This window comes from Euprymna scolopes, chromosome 13 (assembly GCF_053919585.1).
Source record: "Euprymna scolopes isolate OS-2025 chromosome 13, ASM5391958v1, whole genome shotgun sequence".
NCBI lineage: Eukaryota > Metazoa > Mollusca > Cephalopoda > Sepiida > Sepiolidae > Euprymna > Euprymna scolopes.
Genome location: NC_136494.1, coordinates 71,456,339 through 71,469,333, shown reverse-complemented (window position 1 = coordinate 71,469,333; position 12,995 = coordinate 71,456,339). Strand labels below are relative to the sequence as shown.

The following is a 12,995-nucleotide window of genomic DNA, read 5'->3' as shown; positions in this document are numbered from 1 at the left end:
AGTTAACATAAATGAATAAAAGCTAACGTTTTTTTTATTTATCACACCTATACGACTGACAAAATCAGAATTTTAGTTAACATAAATGAATAAAAGCTAACGTTTTTTTTATTTATCACACCTATGTGACTAACAAAATCAGAATTTTAGTTAACATAAATGAATAAAAGCTAACGTTTTTTTTATTTATCACACCTATACGACTGACAAAATCAGAATTTTAGTTAACATAAATGAATAAAAGCTAACGTTTTTTTTATTTATCACACCTATACGACTGACAAAATCAGAATTTTAGTTAACATAAATGAATAAAAGCTAACGTTTTTTTTATTTATCACACCTATACGACTGACAAAATCAGAATTTTAGTTAACATAAATGAATAAAAGCTAACGTTTTTTTTATTTATCACACCTATACGACTGACTCATCGTATTTAGTTTGGACAGCTTTAAGCAATTGGTTTCCAAAGTAACCTATGTCTGGCCAGGTCTTTATAAATCCCTCTGTACCTTGGGTTCATTTTATTACTTCCTCTTATGTATTTGTCCTTCCTCTCTGACTGATCCGTAACTGTTCTAAGTATACTAAACTAAGAACTCTCATTCATTCTTTCAACGTGGCCATACCATTGAAATCTACTCTCCCTATACTATCCAGATTTAATCTTTCTCTGTGGTCATCAAAACTAAGCCTATTTTTATACTAACATGAACCATCCATTCATATCATTTCTCTCCATGCACCCTTTACTGATCATATTTCACTTCCATACATGATGACATGGGGGGGTTAGTAAAAGCAAAAGTTTTCTGAACTTTCTCCATCCATTCCCACCATCCTGTGCTCCAGTAATATCACAAAGGTAATAAAACTCACAGTTACTTAAATCAGTAATGCAACATAATCTTTTCAAATACCACATATATATTATAGTAGAGAGTGTAGCAACGTAAGCACAGCTATAAGTATGCCTGATTATTATAATTATTTTTTAGACAGTTTATAATAAAAGAAGGTAAATTTTTATGATGTGCCCCAGCATATTATAAACACCCCAACCTCCCCATGTTAAGAACAGCTTTCAGAATACACACCCCCCAACCTTGAAAGCCGTTCTTAACATAGGGAGGTTGGGCAGTGTTTATTCCGAAAGCCATTCTTAACATGTGGGGGGTTGGGGTGTTTATACTACGCTGGGGAAGTCATAAAAAAATGCCTAAGATAATGTTTAGTGTCATTCATTTGTAATTTTATTGTTCTATTTTTATAAATATATGCAATAGTTTTGTCGATGTTAACATTGATTAATTAAAGTGATTTAATATATAAAAAAAGAATAACTTACCAAAGCCTTTGTTAAAATATTATGTTCATTAATTTTCAAGAGAGGAAATTCAAAATTGAAAGCTATTAGTTTTGAAAATTACAATAAATTTTTATTAAAGATATTTTTTTTTTAAATGGAGATAGTTTATTGTTTGCATTTATATAATGATTGTATCGATTGGTTTTCTAGATGTAAATTCTATGAAACTTGCATGATTATTAAAAAGTACTCAATGCAGGACAGAGCTGGTATATAGTTTTTTTTTTTATTATACTAACATTATTGGTTATATATGTGCATTCATTGGAATCCCAATTCAAGGATAACACTTTATCAGACCTAAAAAGAATCCTTGAAAGGGGAGTCAAAATTACATTAGTTTTTATAGGGGTGTGGTTTATGTTCTGGAAGAAAGTGGGGTGTATATTTTGTGAATGTGAGCAGTGGGGGTTTTGGAGGGAGGTGTAGTGAAGGAAGGGAGTAAGGGTGAGTGAGGAGGGGGTGTTTAAACTGTCACAGTAGAGAGGTGTTAGTAATCTTTTTAACTTGGCAATTGCTTATTGATCTGAAATTATATTATACTCTTATTATAGCTGCTACCTTATGTTCGGTTTTTATGGTTGTTTTTTCTTTTCTGGTGGCAACTTCATTTTCCTATTGACAAGTTTTGTTTATTTATTTTTTAATCTGTTCATTGCTTCTTTTATCCATTCATTTGTTTCTAGCTTTCAAATTCTTTCTTTCTTTATTTATTTATATATCCATATGGTCAAATTGACAGTTTGTTAAATAGATATATGGGCTTATTTATATAATTTAAATAAAGATGACATACTGGTAGTTATATTTTTCCCTCTACTGGAGTGCTTGTAATTATTGCAGCAAAGTTTTTTTATATTTATATATAAACTTAATGTCATTCTTTCACTTGGGTTGCTTATCCTGTCTTCAGTACTAGGATATGTATATATATTTGATAGGTTTATATGCTTCGATTTAGGTATAGATACTACAGACCATACACATGTAGACAAATGCATAATAGCATATATTTATCTATATTTGTGGAGTATTCCATCCCTAGAATTCTCTAGTTAGAGTACTTAGATATCGTTTGGGGTCAATTATGTGGTGGTTGGTTTCCCAATGTAGTGTTGTTTTACGATAATACTTCTTGTAAGTATATATCAACATTCCAATTACAAGCATGATAGACCCATAGATTATAATGTTTGTATAATAAACAATATATATATATATATATATATATATATATATATTGATTTCAAGGTATGAGGGTTTTTGTGAAGCATGAAAACAATGTTGTTTTGTATTTAATATTAAATTTAAAAAAATAACATGCTTTAAAAAAAACCCCATAACCTAGAAGTATATGTGGACTGTTAGCATTATATATATATATATATATATATATATATATATATATATATATATATATATATATAGCTATAATCATGTTGACACACCATACTCTGAACCAGACCAGAAAGACAAGATAATTATGACTTTTTGAAAGCTAAAAGGGTAACAATTAAAACGTGCTCATATAACATCTTTTGTCATAAAAGTAAAATTTTACAAAACAAGTTTTAAATGTTAAAATACTTGGAGCCGTTGAGTGAAGTTGTTGATTATCCTGACACGCTCTTTTATTGTTAGCCTGTCTTCTGCAATTGTCTGTAGATTGTTCTGGTACACATGGTCTTAAAAAGAAAACAACAAAAAAAAAACAAATCTGATGAGTTGGGGAATATTATGACCATTCTTTGACATTGCATCTACTGATCAGTCGACCTGCAGAGTGATGATCCAGCTGCGCCATTGTGATGTTAGCTCTGTAGAGAATGGTTCTGATTTGTTGAAACCATTGCTTTTTTTTTTCCCCACCACATGTCATGACAGACATCAAATACCCCCCCCCCCCGAATTTGTTAAGCTCTACATTATAATGCTCTTTATTAACTGACTGTCACTATCTTCCCGACATCATCAACTAAAATGATCCAGTTATTTTGAGATGATCTACACAATGCATTTCACAGAATGCAATAACCTTTGAAAGATTTCATCTTGCACTTGAGTTCATTTCATCTCCAAACATTGATATGAATAGAGGATGGATGGGCGGGTGCTGATGAGGTTGTGATTACCCCCAGACATTTAAATTCAAGGGAGTGAGGACATTCAATCAAATTCAATATATACTTTTCTCCTAATATTTCTCAGTACTATAAAACACTTGATTCTTTGCTGCATACGCTTAAGGATTTGACTCACGGCATCAACAAAGGAAATCATCATACTTTTGGAAGTCATCGTCTCCACATATAACGTTACACAAAATGTTTTTTTTTTCTGTTGACTCTGTCATCATCTTGGATTATTTTGAAATGCTATTCTATTTTCTATCAACTCTCAAAAGTATAGAATAATATTATTAATATTGGTGGAGGTATTAACCTTCACATGGCTCACTTTTATACAGAGACACATGTACAACTCTGTGTATTTTGCTTGTTATCTTGCTTGTCACTGTGCATCAAATCAATGCCATCACAAAAGGCAAATAACGTAAATAAAATATGAATGATGAGAGTAGCAGTGGGATATAAATAACAACAAAAAAAAAAATAAGTCAGATGTTAGATTATATACCCCCACCTGACAACGTAAGGATTAGCCAAAGTATAAGTATCCTTGAAGCTATGGAAACGTTGATAATATAAAAAATACTATTTATCTGATCAAGTAGAAGTTTTGCATGGAAATTACAGTTATTAAAGAGCATCAGATCCATTCATTTATTGCGGACTATTATCTTCATCTTTTAATTATTGTTTCATGACGTTTCAGCCAACTATTCCTCTGACCTTCGTCAGATGGTAACCGCGATGGGATAGGAACTCTGAATCTCCTAACTGCATTCTCAGCAATTACTGCCTTCCATAGTTGTTGTCTCACAATGTTTTGGCCAACTAAGCCTCCAGCTGGTATTGGGTAGGATTGAAATCGCTATCTTCAGACAATGCTCACCTGGGACTGTAGAGATTTAACGTCTCTATCCACTGCACTACGAGCCTTGAAGTCAGGTGATTCGGAGTTTGTATCCCGTTGCAGTTACCACCTGATGAAGGCCAGAGGAATAGTTGGTCGAAACATCCTGAAACAACAACTCAAAGATGAGGATAATAGTCTGCAATAAATAAATGAATAAATAATACTCATCTCAATAAACATTCCAATTAAATAGCATCAGATCCATAATCAAATTCGTGAAAATAAGATGTTGAAATTTTACAAAAATTTCAATCATGATTAAACTTTTCAAGGTCAAAGGAATATAAGATACAGTACTTCATTGGTTACAATATGGACCAAGTAGTGTGTTTCTATGATTAACAGAACTAAGATGTTTTACCTAGATATTTAAAAATAAATCAGTTTTAAGTTAAAGTATGACCGAAATTTTGACACAGTTTAATGAAAATTCAAGCAATATAGATGCTAGGCTGTACACAAACAAAAAGTAACTAGCCAACAAACTCAACCAAAAACAACCTCCTTGGTGGAGGTAACTAAAATAGGGAGAGAAAGGGGTGGGAAGAGAGAGAGATGTCAAACATAAGAAATTTTATGTTTGATAATATATATATATACCTAAACTATATAAAATATAACTAAAATAGGGAGAAAAGGGGTGGGAAGAGTCAAAGTTAAAAAATCTTATGTTTAATAAATATATATATATATATATATATATATATATATATATTATTATTATTATTATTAATAAACATAAAATTTCTTCACTTCGATATCTCTCTCTTCCCACTCTATTTTAGTTACCTTTACTAAGGAGGTTGTTTTTGGTTGAGTTTGTATATATATATATATATATATATATATATATATATATAATTACTAAATGGGTTATCTCTTGTCTAATATATTTGTAGATTTTTAAAAAAAAATTCTGTATTCACCATGGAATTTCCATGTGACTTGCTTGCTTTTATGATATTGCTCTTATTAGACATCATGGTTATTATTTTTGTCTACTTCCTCTGCAACCTCCTTTTGCCATTGTTTTCTGTTCCCAGACTATATTGTAGGCAACTAATTAGTCAAGTGAGCATGTACATGCACACAGTAAGACGTTGGCAGGGTTCTTACTTGTAATCCATCACTGTCAACCTGAGTGTCTATCATTACTTAGCGACACCAAAATGATTCCAGGGCTGTTTTGCATTAGCACATGTGCAGATGTTTAAAAGCACTTTTAGTTATTGAAGATGTTAAGAACCTATAATAATATTGTGAGAATAAGCTGTCACAGTGTATTAATTCAACATTAGATGCAAATGTTTTTCTTTTTTTCTCATACACGTTTTGAATGAATAGTATTTTCCTTTCTTCAGAAAACAATTGAGAATTTAGTAGATGGGGGGCGTGCAATAAGTAATGCCCCTGACCCACTTTCCATAGCAGTAGAGCAACGAAACTTGGCACAGTTATTAGTCTTTCTCTACATAGGAACCACTCAGAGTTATGCATTTCTCCCATCGTTCGATGCAGCTCTGGAGACCATTTTTTGTAGAACACCCCCGGTTGGTCCTCCAACCACGACATGACTTCAGAAACCACAATTAGTCCAGAGCTGTAATTTGCCACATAACCCGTAGAGATATAAATCATTGCACATGCAAAATTTCAGCTAGATCAGACAACTAGAAGGGGGTCAGGGGCATTACTTATTGCACGCCCCTCGTAAATAAATAATATTACTTATATGAGTTAAAAAGGGTGATGAGTATATGTAGGTTCAACCCAAAAATTAACATATATATATTACAAAATTTAACATATATATATTACAAAATTTAACATATATATATTACAAAATTTAACATATATATATATTACAAAATTTAACATATATATATATTACAAAATTTAACATATATATATATATTACAAAATTTAACATATATATATATTACAAATTTAACATATATATATTACAAAATTTAACATGTATATATATTACAAAATTTAACATGTATATATATTACAAAATTTAACATGTATATATATTACAAAATTTAACATATATATATTACAAAATTTAACATATATATATTACAAAATTTAACATATATATATTACAAAATTTAACATACATATATTACAAAATTTAACATATATATATATTACAAAATTTAACATATATATATTACAAAATTTAACATATATATATATATATTACAAAATTTAACATATATATATATATTAAAAAATTTAACATATATATATATTACAAAATTTAACATATATATATTACAAAATTTAACATATATATATTACAAAATTTAACATATATATATTACAAAATTTAACATATATATATATTACAAAATTTAACATATATATATTACAAAATTTAACATATATATATTACAAAATTTAACATATATATATTACAAAATTTAACATATATATATTACAAAATTTAACATATATATATTACAAAATTTAACATATATTACAAAATTTAACATATATATATATTACAAAATTTAACATATATATATATTACAAAATTTAACATATATATATATTACAAAATTTAACATATATATATTGCAAAATTTAACATATATATATTACAAAATTTAACATATATATATTACAAAATTTAACATATATATATATATTACAAAATTTAACATATATATATATATTACAAAATTTAACATATATATATTACAAAATTTAACATATATATATTACAAAATTTAACATATATATTACAAAAATTAACATATATATATTACAAAATTTAACATATATATATATATATTACAAAATTTAACATATATATATTACAAAATTTAACATATATATATATTACAAAATTTAACATATATATATATTACAAAATTTAACATATATATTACAAAATTTAACATATATATATTACAAAATTTAACATATATATATTACAAAATTTAACATATATATATATATATATATATATATATATATATATATTACAAAATTTAACATATATATATATATTACAAAATTTAACATATATATATATATTTTAAAAAATTATATACAAATTTGGATAATTTTTTTAGTTTCAGACCTATAACAAAATTTTGACAACTTAAAAAACATATTCATTTCAAATAACACATCTAAAAAATTAGAAAAAAAACAACATTTTTACTCTTTTTCATCTCAAACAAACCATATTGCTACTTGGAACTAATTTGGATCACATCTAACAGGGAAGTTAAACAACCAGATATATATTATTTAATTGGAATTCATTATTGAGATGAGTATTATTTGTTAATTTATTTATTGCGAACTATTATCCTCATCTTTCTTAGTTGTTTCATGACGTTTCGGCCAACTATTCCTTTGGCCTTTGTTAGGCCAGAGGAATAGTTGCCTGGGGCCCGTGGCACAGTGGATAGAGACTTTGAATCTCTATAGTTCGAGGTGAGAACTGTTTGAAGATAATGGTTTCAATCCTATCAAAAGCCTGGCATAGTGAATTCAAACATGGCCGGAAGTCTGTGGAAACAGCTCCCAGACCTGGTCGCCCTCCTTCTGCCATTGATGAGTCATCAGTCCGTCAAGTTGAGGCTGCTATTTTGGAAGATCGGCGCATTACTATTCGCCAAATAGCCCAAGATGTCAAGATTAGTACAGGATCTGTGGAAACTATCATTCATGACCATTTGCATATGCATAAGGTGTCTGTCAGATGGATTCCCAGGTTGCTCACACAATTCCAGAAGCGAGAACGCGTCGAGTGCTCGAGGATGAATTTGGAGATGTGCAAAGAAGATGAGTCAAAGTTTTTCAAAAGACTGATTACATAGGATGAAACCTGGGTCCATCACTATGATTCAGAGATTAAAGCCCAGTCAATGCAGTGGAAGCACTTGGACTCACCACCTCCAAAGAAGGCAAGGGTGCAGCCGTCCGCTGGCAAAGTCATGCTCACAGTCTTCTGGGACCAGGACGGAGTAGTGATGACAGATTTCCTGGCAAAGGGTACCAAAATTACAGGAGCCTATTATGCTTCATTTTTGAGGAAAGTAAGGGAAGCTATTAAAATCAAGAGGCAGGGCAAGATCAGCAAAAGTACCCTCCTCCTGCAGGACATCGCACCGGTCCACAACTCGCATGTCGCCAGATCAGAAGCATAGGCGTGTGGTTATGAAATCCTACCCCATCCTCCCTACTCTCCTGACCGTGCACCCTCTGACTTTCACCTTTTCCCAGTCATGAAGTTGTTTTTGAAAGGAAAGCGTTTCCCAGATGATGCAGCTTAGATTTCTGAAGTCACATCGTGGTTGGAGGACCAACCTGGGGTGTTCTTTAAAAAACGGTCTCTAGAGCTGCATCAAACGATGGGAGAAATGCATAACTGGTTCCTATGTAGAGAAAGACTAATAACTGTGCCAAGTTTCGTTGTTCTACTGCTATGGGAAGTGAGTCAGGGGCATTACTTATTGCACGACCCCCATATACTAATCGTAAGAAAATGGTTACAAGATGATTACCTGATAAAAATAATTATTCGAATTGGAACATAACTTGTCAGTTATGCACGAGTTAGGGTTATTTGAATTAAAACATATAAGCTTAGATCTGATGACCTCAGAGGAAGTTTAAATCTAGAGAGTATAAGAAGCAGGAGTTTGGTCACCTTGAAAGAATAGATGAAAATTCTTGAGTTTGTAGAGAACAGTTGAAGTAGCAGGTTCAATTCACATGGCAAGGCTAAGTAAAACATGGGAGACGATGATTAGGATAGATTTGAGAGAAAAAAGGGATGAATAAAGACCTAGCTAGAGATAGGTTAGTTTGGAAATCATTTTCTAAAAGCCGTCTAACCTATACACGCATTTTAAATTGGCTTTTAACTGAATGTGAAGATAATGAGTGTATGTTGGTGTGACTAATTTTCAGTTGATTTTTTCTCTTTTGATATAAATTCTTCATTTTTCTTCCAGCGAAATACCAATGGTGTAATCACGGTAACCTTTCGAGAACCAGAAGAAGCTGATGAATGCATTGCTGCTCTGCATGGCCGTTGGTTTGCGCAGAAACGCATCACGGCAGAGACGTGGGATGGCAAGACTAAATACGAAGTAGTCGAGTCAGAAGAAGAGCGGCAAAATCGGCTCAGTAAATGGACTGACTTCCTTATGGCAGGGGAGAACAAAACTGATATAACCGGTGAGGATGAAGTGCCTACTACATCGGAAAAGGACAAGTTAAACCCCTTGGGTACTTCTGTTGCTAAACCCGATGATGCAGAGATTTCTACACTAAAAAATACCCAGGGTATCTCAGATGCTGCTGTTGATGCTTCTTCATCATCTCCCCCTCCCTTTGCTTCTCAAATATCTAATCTTCCCACTGCCTCTCCTGCTGCTGCTGCTTCTCCAACTTTGTCAAAATCTTCATCCCAAGAAGAAAAATCCAAAAATGAAAGTTCCGAGTGATCCTGATTGCTGCAAATACGTATGCCATACATTTTGACGTTTTTACTGTAGACAAAAAAAAAAAAGAATGGCCCCCCCCCTGCCCTCACTTTGAAAAAAAAAACAATTAAAAACTTTTAAATCAATTCTTCTGTTTTTTTTAAATTTTATTTTTCAAAATGTATCAAATTTGAAAGAACAAAGTATGAAAGAAATTGTTTAAATTGACATTTTTATCTTTTTTTTTTTTTTAAATCAAAAACAAAACAAAAGTAAAAAATATTTGACCATGAATTGATAAAGAAAATGTGTTGCATATTACTCAGCAGTAATATGCTTTTTTTTTTTTGCTTTTTTTTCTACAAGGGAATCACCTTATTAATGCTTTTGAAATTAAATGTAGAATCATTTTCTGAATGCATAAAAAAGTATAACCAGTCCACCTGTCATCCAATACAAGAGCATAAGTTTTATTTTTATTTATTTTATTTTTTTTCATTTTCTTTGAAGATTGTAATGCTGGGTATGGGCAGCCAAATCAACTGCCAACATTGCCCTGCTTTTGATTGAAACCAACCGAGAGCTCTTTTTAGTATCCTCGCTGTTCTCTTAAGTGCAATTGTCTGGATCTCTTTTGCACTTGGTTCAGCAGGAATATTAGTTAGGTAGGACTTCAGGTTCTTCTTCATAAGCCCTGTAACACCTATAATAACTGGTATGATTGATATCTCCCTAAGATTCCAGTTTCTTTTCATATCATACATGAGACCTTGATATTTGGTCTGTTTCTCTAAACATGTGACTAGACATCACAGATTTGTATTGGTCTGGTAAATTGTTGCCTAAAATTTAGAAGAGGATTGTCATCGCGTAAAGTGTGGATAAATAAGGCTCTTTTAAGGTCCTCTTGTATCTCATTATTTTAGTATTCAAACCAGAAGCAGCTCGTAGATAAGGAAAAATGGATGTGTAAATAAGTAATAAAACATATTTTTAAATGAAGATTGAATTGTCTTCATCTCTGATGTGCATTCGTATTCAAGCTGTGTGAGAACGGCATCTGTGTAGCATCGCCAAATAAGCATCCCCTAACTGAAAGGGAACAACATCAATACTCCCCCTTCATTTGGTAGTGCTCTATAAGCAAATATTACAGACAGACATGATAAAGTATGCACCCACCCTCACCCCTGTTAGCAACCCCAAAAGTAAATTTACCACAAATGATTGGAATAATAATACTAAGCATCCACAACATAAAATGTACTTGTAAAATGTTATTGGTGGTGGTGACTATCCACTAACTTGTTTGCTTCACTGTTATGTGTGATTTTTGTTTGGGAGGGGGAGTTAGTTATTATACAACAAAAATAAAGTGTTTGACTTGCTTAAGAATGAATCGAAAGCAATATTCCATCCTGTATCACCCAGCTCCTCCCGTCAGCCTCTAAATTTTTAAACAAATTTTACTGAAAACTAAGATAAATCTGAACTTCCAGTTTGAATCGCATAGAGGTAGCCAATTTTTCAGACTGACGAAATTTCTTCAGAAATAAGAGATTTGGGCATTGCAGCCTCCGATTTTGGATCTGACCGTTTTAGAAAGTTTTACACAGGTAAATTTTCATGGATAAACAATCTAAAAATCGTATTTAGATGGTTAGAAAATGAAGGGAAACGCTCCATTTCAACCAATTTGTGTTTTGTCATCATATTTTTCAAGAGGTTGTTCGGACCAACAAAATTAATAACTGTGATGCTTTGAAGGAGATCTTTTAGATCTTTGAAGTGACATAGAATGAAACGTTTATAAAAATTCAAAAACATCTCTTGGCATTTGTGGTACTTGGATGATGTTTATCCTTTGTTATGGGGTTAAACGGTAATAAACGAAAGGAACACAGGACTTTCAGGAAACAAACATGCATTCACATATATTACAGGCAAAGCAAGTTGAGCAATACCATTCCTCAACGGTGGGGCGTGTACATCCAACCTCCGTGGTCGAGTGCCAATCTCTGACTCCATGCACCGGTACTCGATACCGGAAGTGACGTTATGAGATAGTCCATTAATCCCATGGAGGGGCGTGTCCAACATCCTTGAATGTAGACATTTTTTATTGGGGATTTTAAAAACAGGCTTATCTGATGACCTCAGAGCAAGGTTAAAAGTAGACAATATGGAGGAATGTGTGCAAAACAGAAGACACTGTTGGGTTGATCACTTTGAAAAAAAATGTATAAGAATGCTTGGGTGAGTAGATGTAGAGTAGTTGAAGCAGCAGGTTGAGTCGTCAGGAGGCTAAGGAAAACATATGAGTAAGTAATAAGAATGGATTTGAGAGAGAGGGAGATAAAGACCTGGCCAGAGAGAAGTTTTGAAGACAATGTCAATCATGTTAGAACAACGATAATGAAGAAAGGATAGATGAAACTGCTTGGATTAATAGATGAATAGTTTGGGGAGGCCAAAAAATACGTGAAAGGAATTAATAAGTATAGATGTGAGAGAAAAAAAGATAAAGTTCAAACAAATGATAGATTTGGTTGGAAATCAATTTCTAGAAGCTGTATAACACATGCCAGCATACAAGGGGTACAATAAAATTCTCGCCATAGAAAAGACAACATGATTCCATTTCCGTTTGATGAAAATTGGTTTTCTTTTTTTTTTGTTGCAGACTATCTACTAGTTGGCCAGTTGTGTACAAATCCCCAAAGCAATAGGAACCTTCTATCATGTCTGAAAGTAACACAATATTCAATGAGCGAGATCGGAAAGGCACAGTTGTACAACTTATGCTCTCTATCGATCCAAGTTATGATAAGAGGACCATTGCCAGCACTTTCAAAATGCATCACTGGATTGCTATGAATAACAGGGATATGCCTAGGATGGTAAAAACAAAGTTTCCGGACACGGTTATGGTCTTTGGTGTGGTTTCAAGTGACGGCCACATCATGCCACCTCACATCTTTGGTGTTAACTTTCAAGTCAACTTCAAAGTGTACCTGGATGTGCTGAAGAGTGTGGTGATCCCCTAATGCAATCAGGTGGCTGCTGGTAGACCCTGGATGTGGCAGCAGGACTTGGCGCCAGCTCCCAAGTCCAAAGAGACCCAGGCT

General features: G+C 32.2%; 1 protein-coding gene across 2 annotated transcripts in view; it reads left to right on the top strand.

The window, feature by feature from the left end:
• Positions 1–10,097, top strand: part of LOC145292066 (17S U2 SnRNP complex component HTATSF1-like) — a 116,066-nt gene extending 105,969 nt beyond the window's left edge. The window contains exon 8 of one of the 2 annotated variants that reach the window (XM_080138118.1): positions 9,394–10,097. In XM_080138118.1, coding sequence (XP_079994244.1) covers positions 9,394–9,888 — 495 coding nt within the window. In that variant the 3' untranslated portion in view covers positions 9,889–10,097. The remainder of the gene's footprint in view (positions 1–9,393) is intronic. The other variant, XM_080138119.1, reaches the window with a different exon arrangement.
• The last annotated feature ends 2,898 nt before the right edge of the window (positions 10,098–12,995 follow it).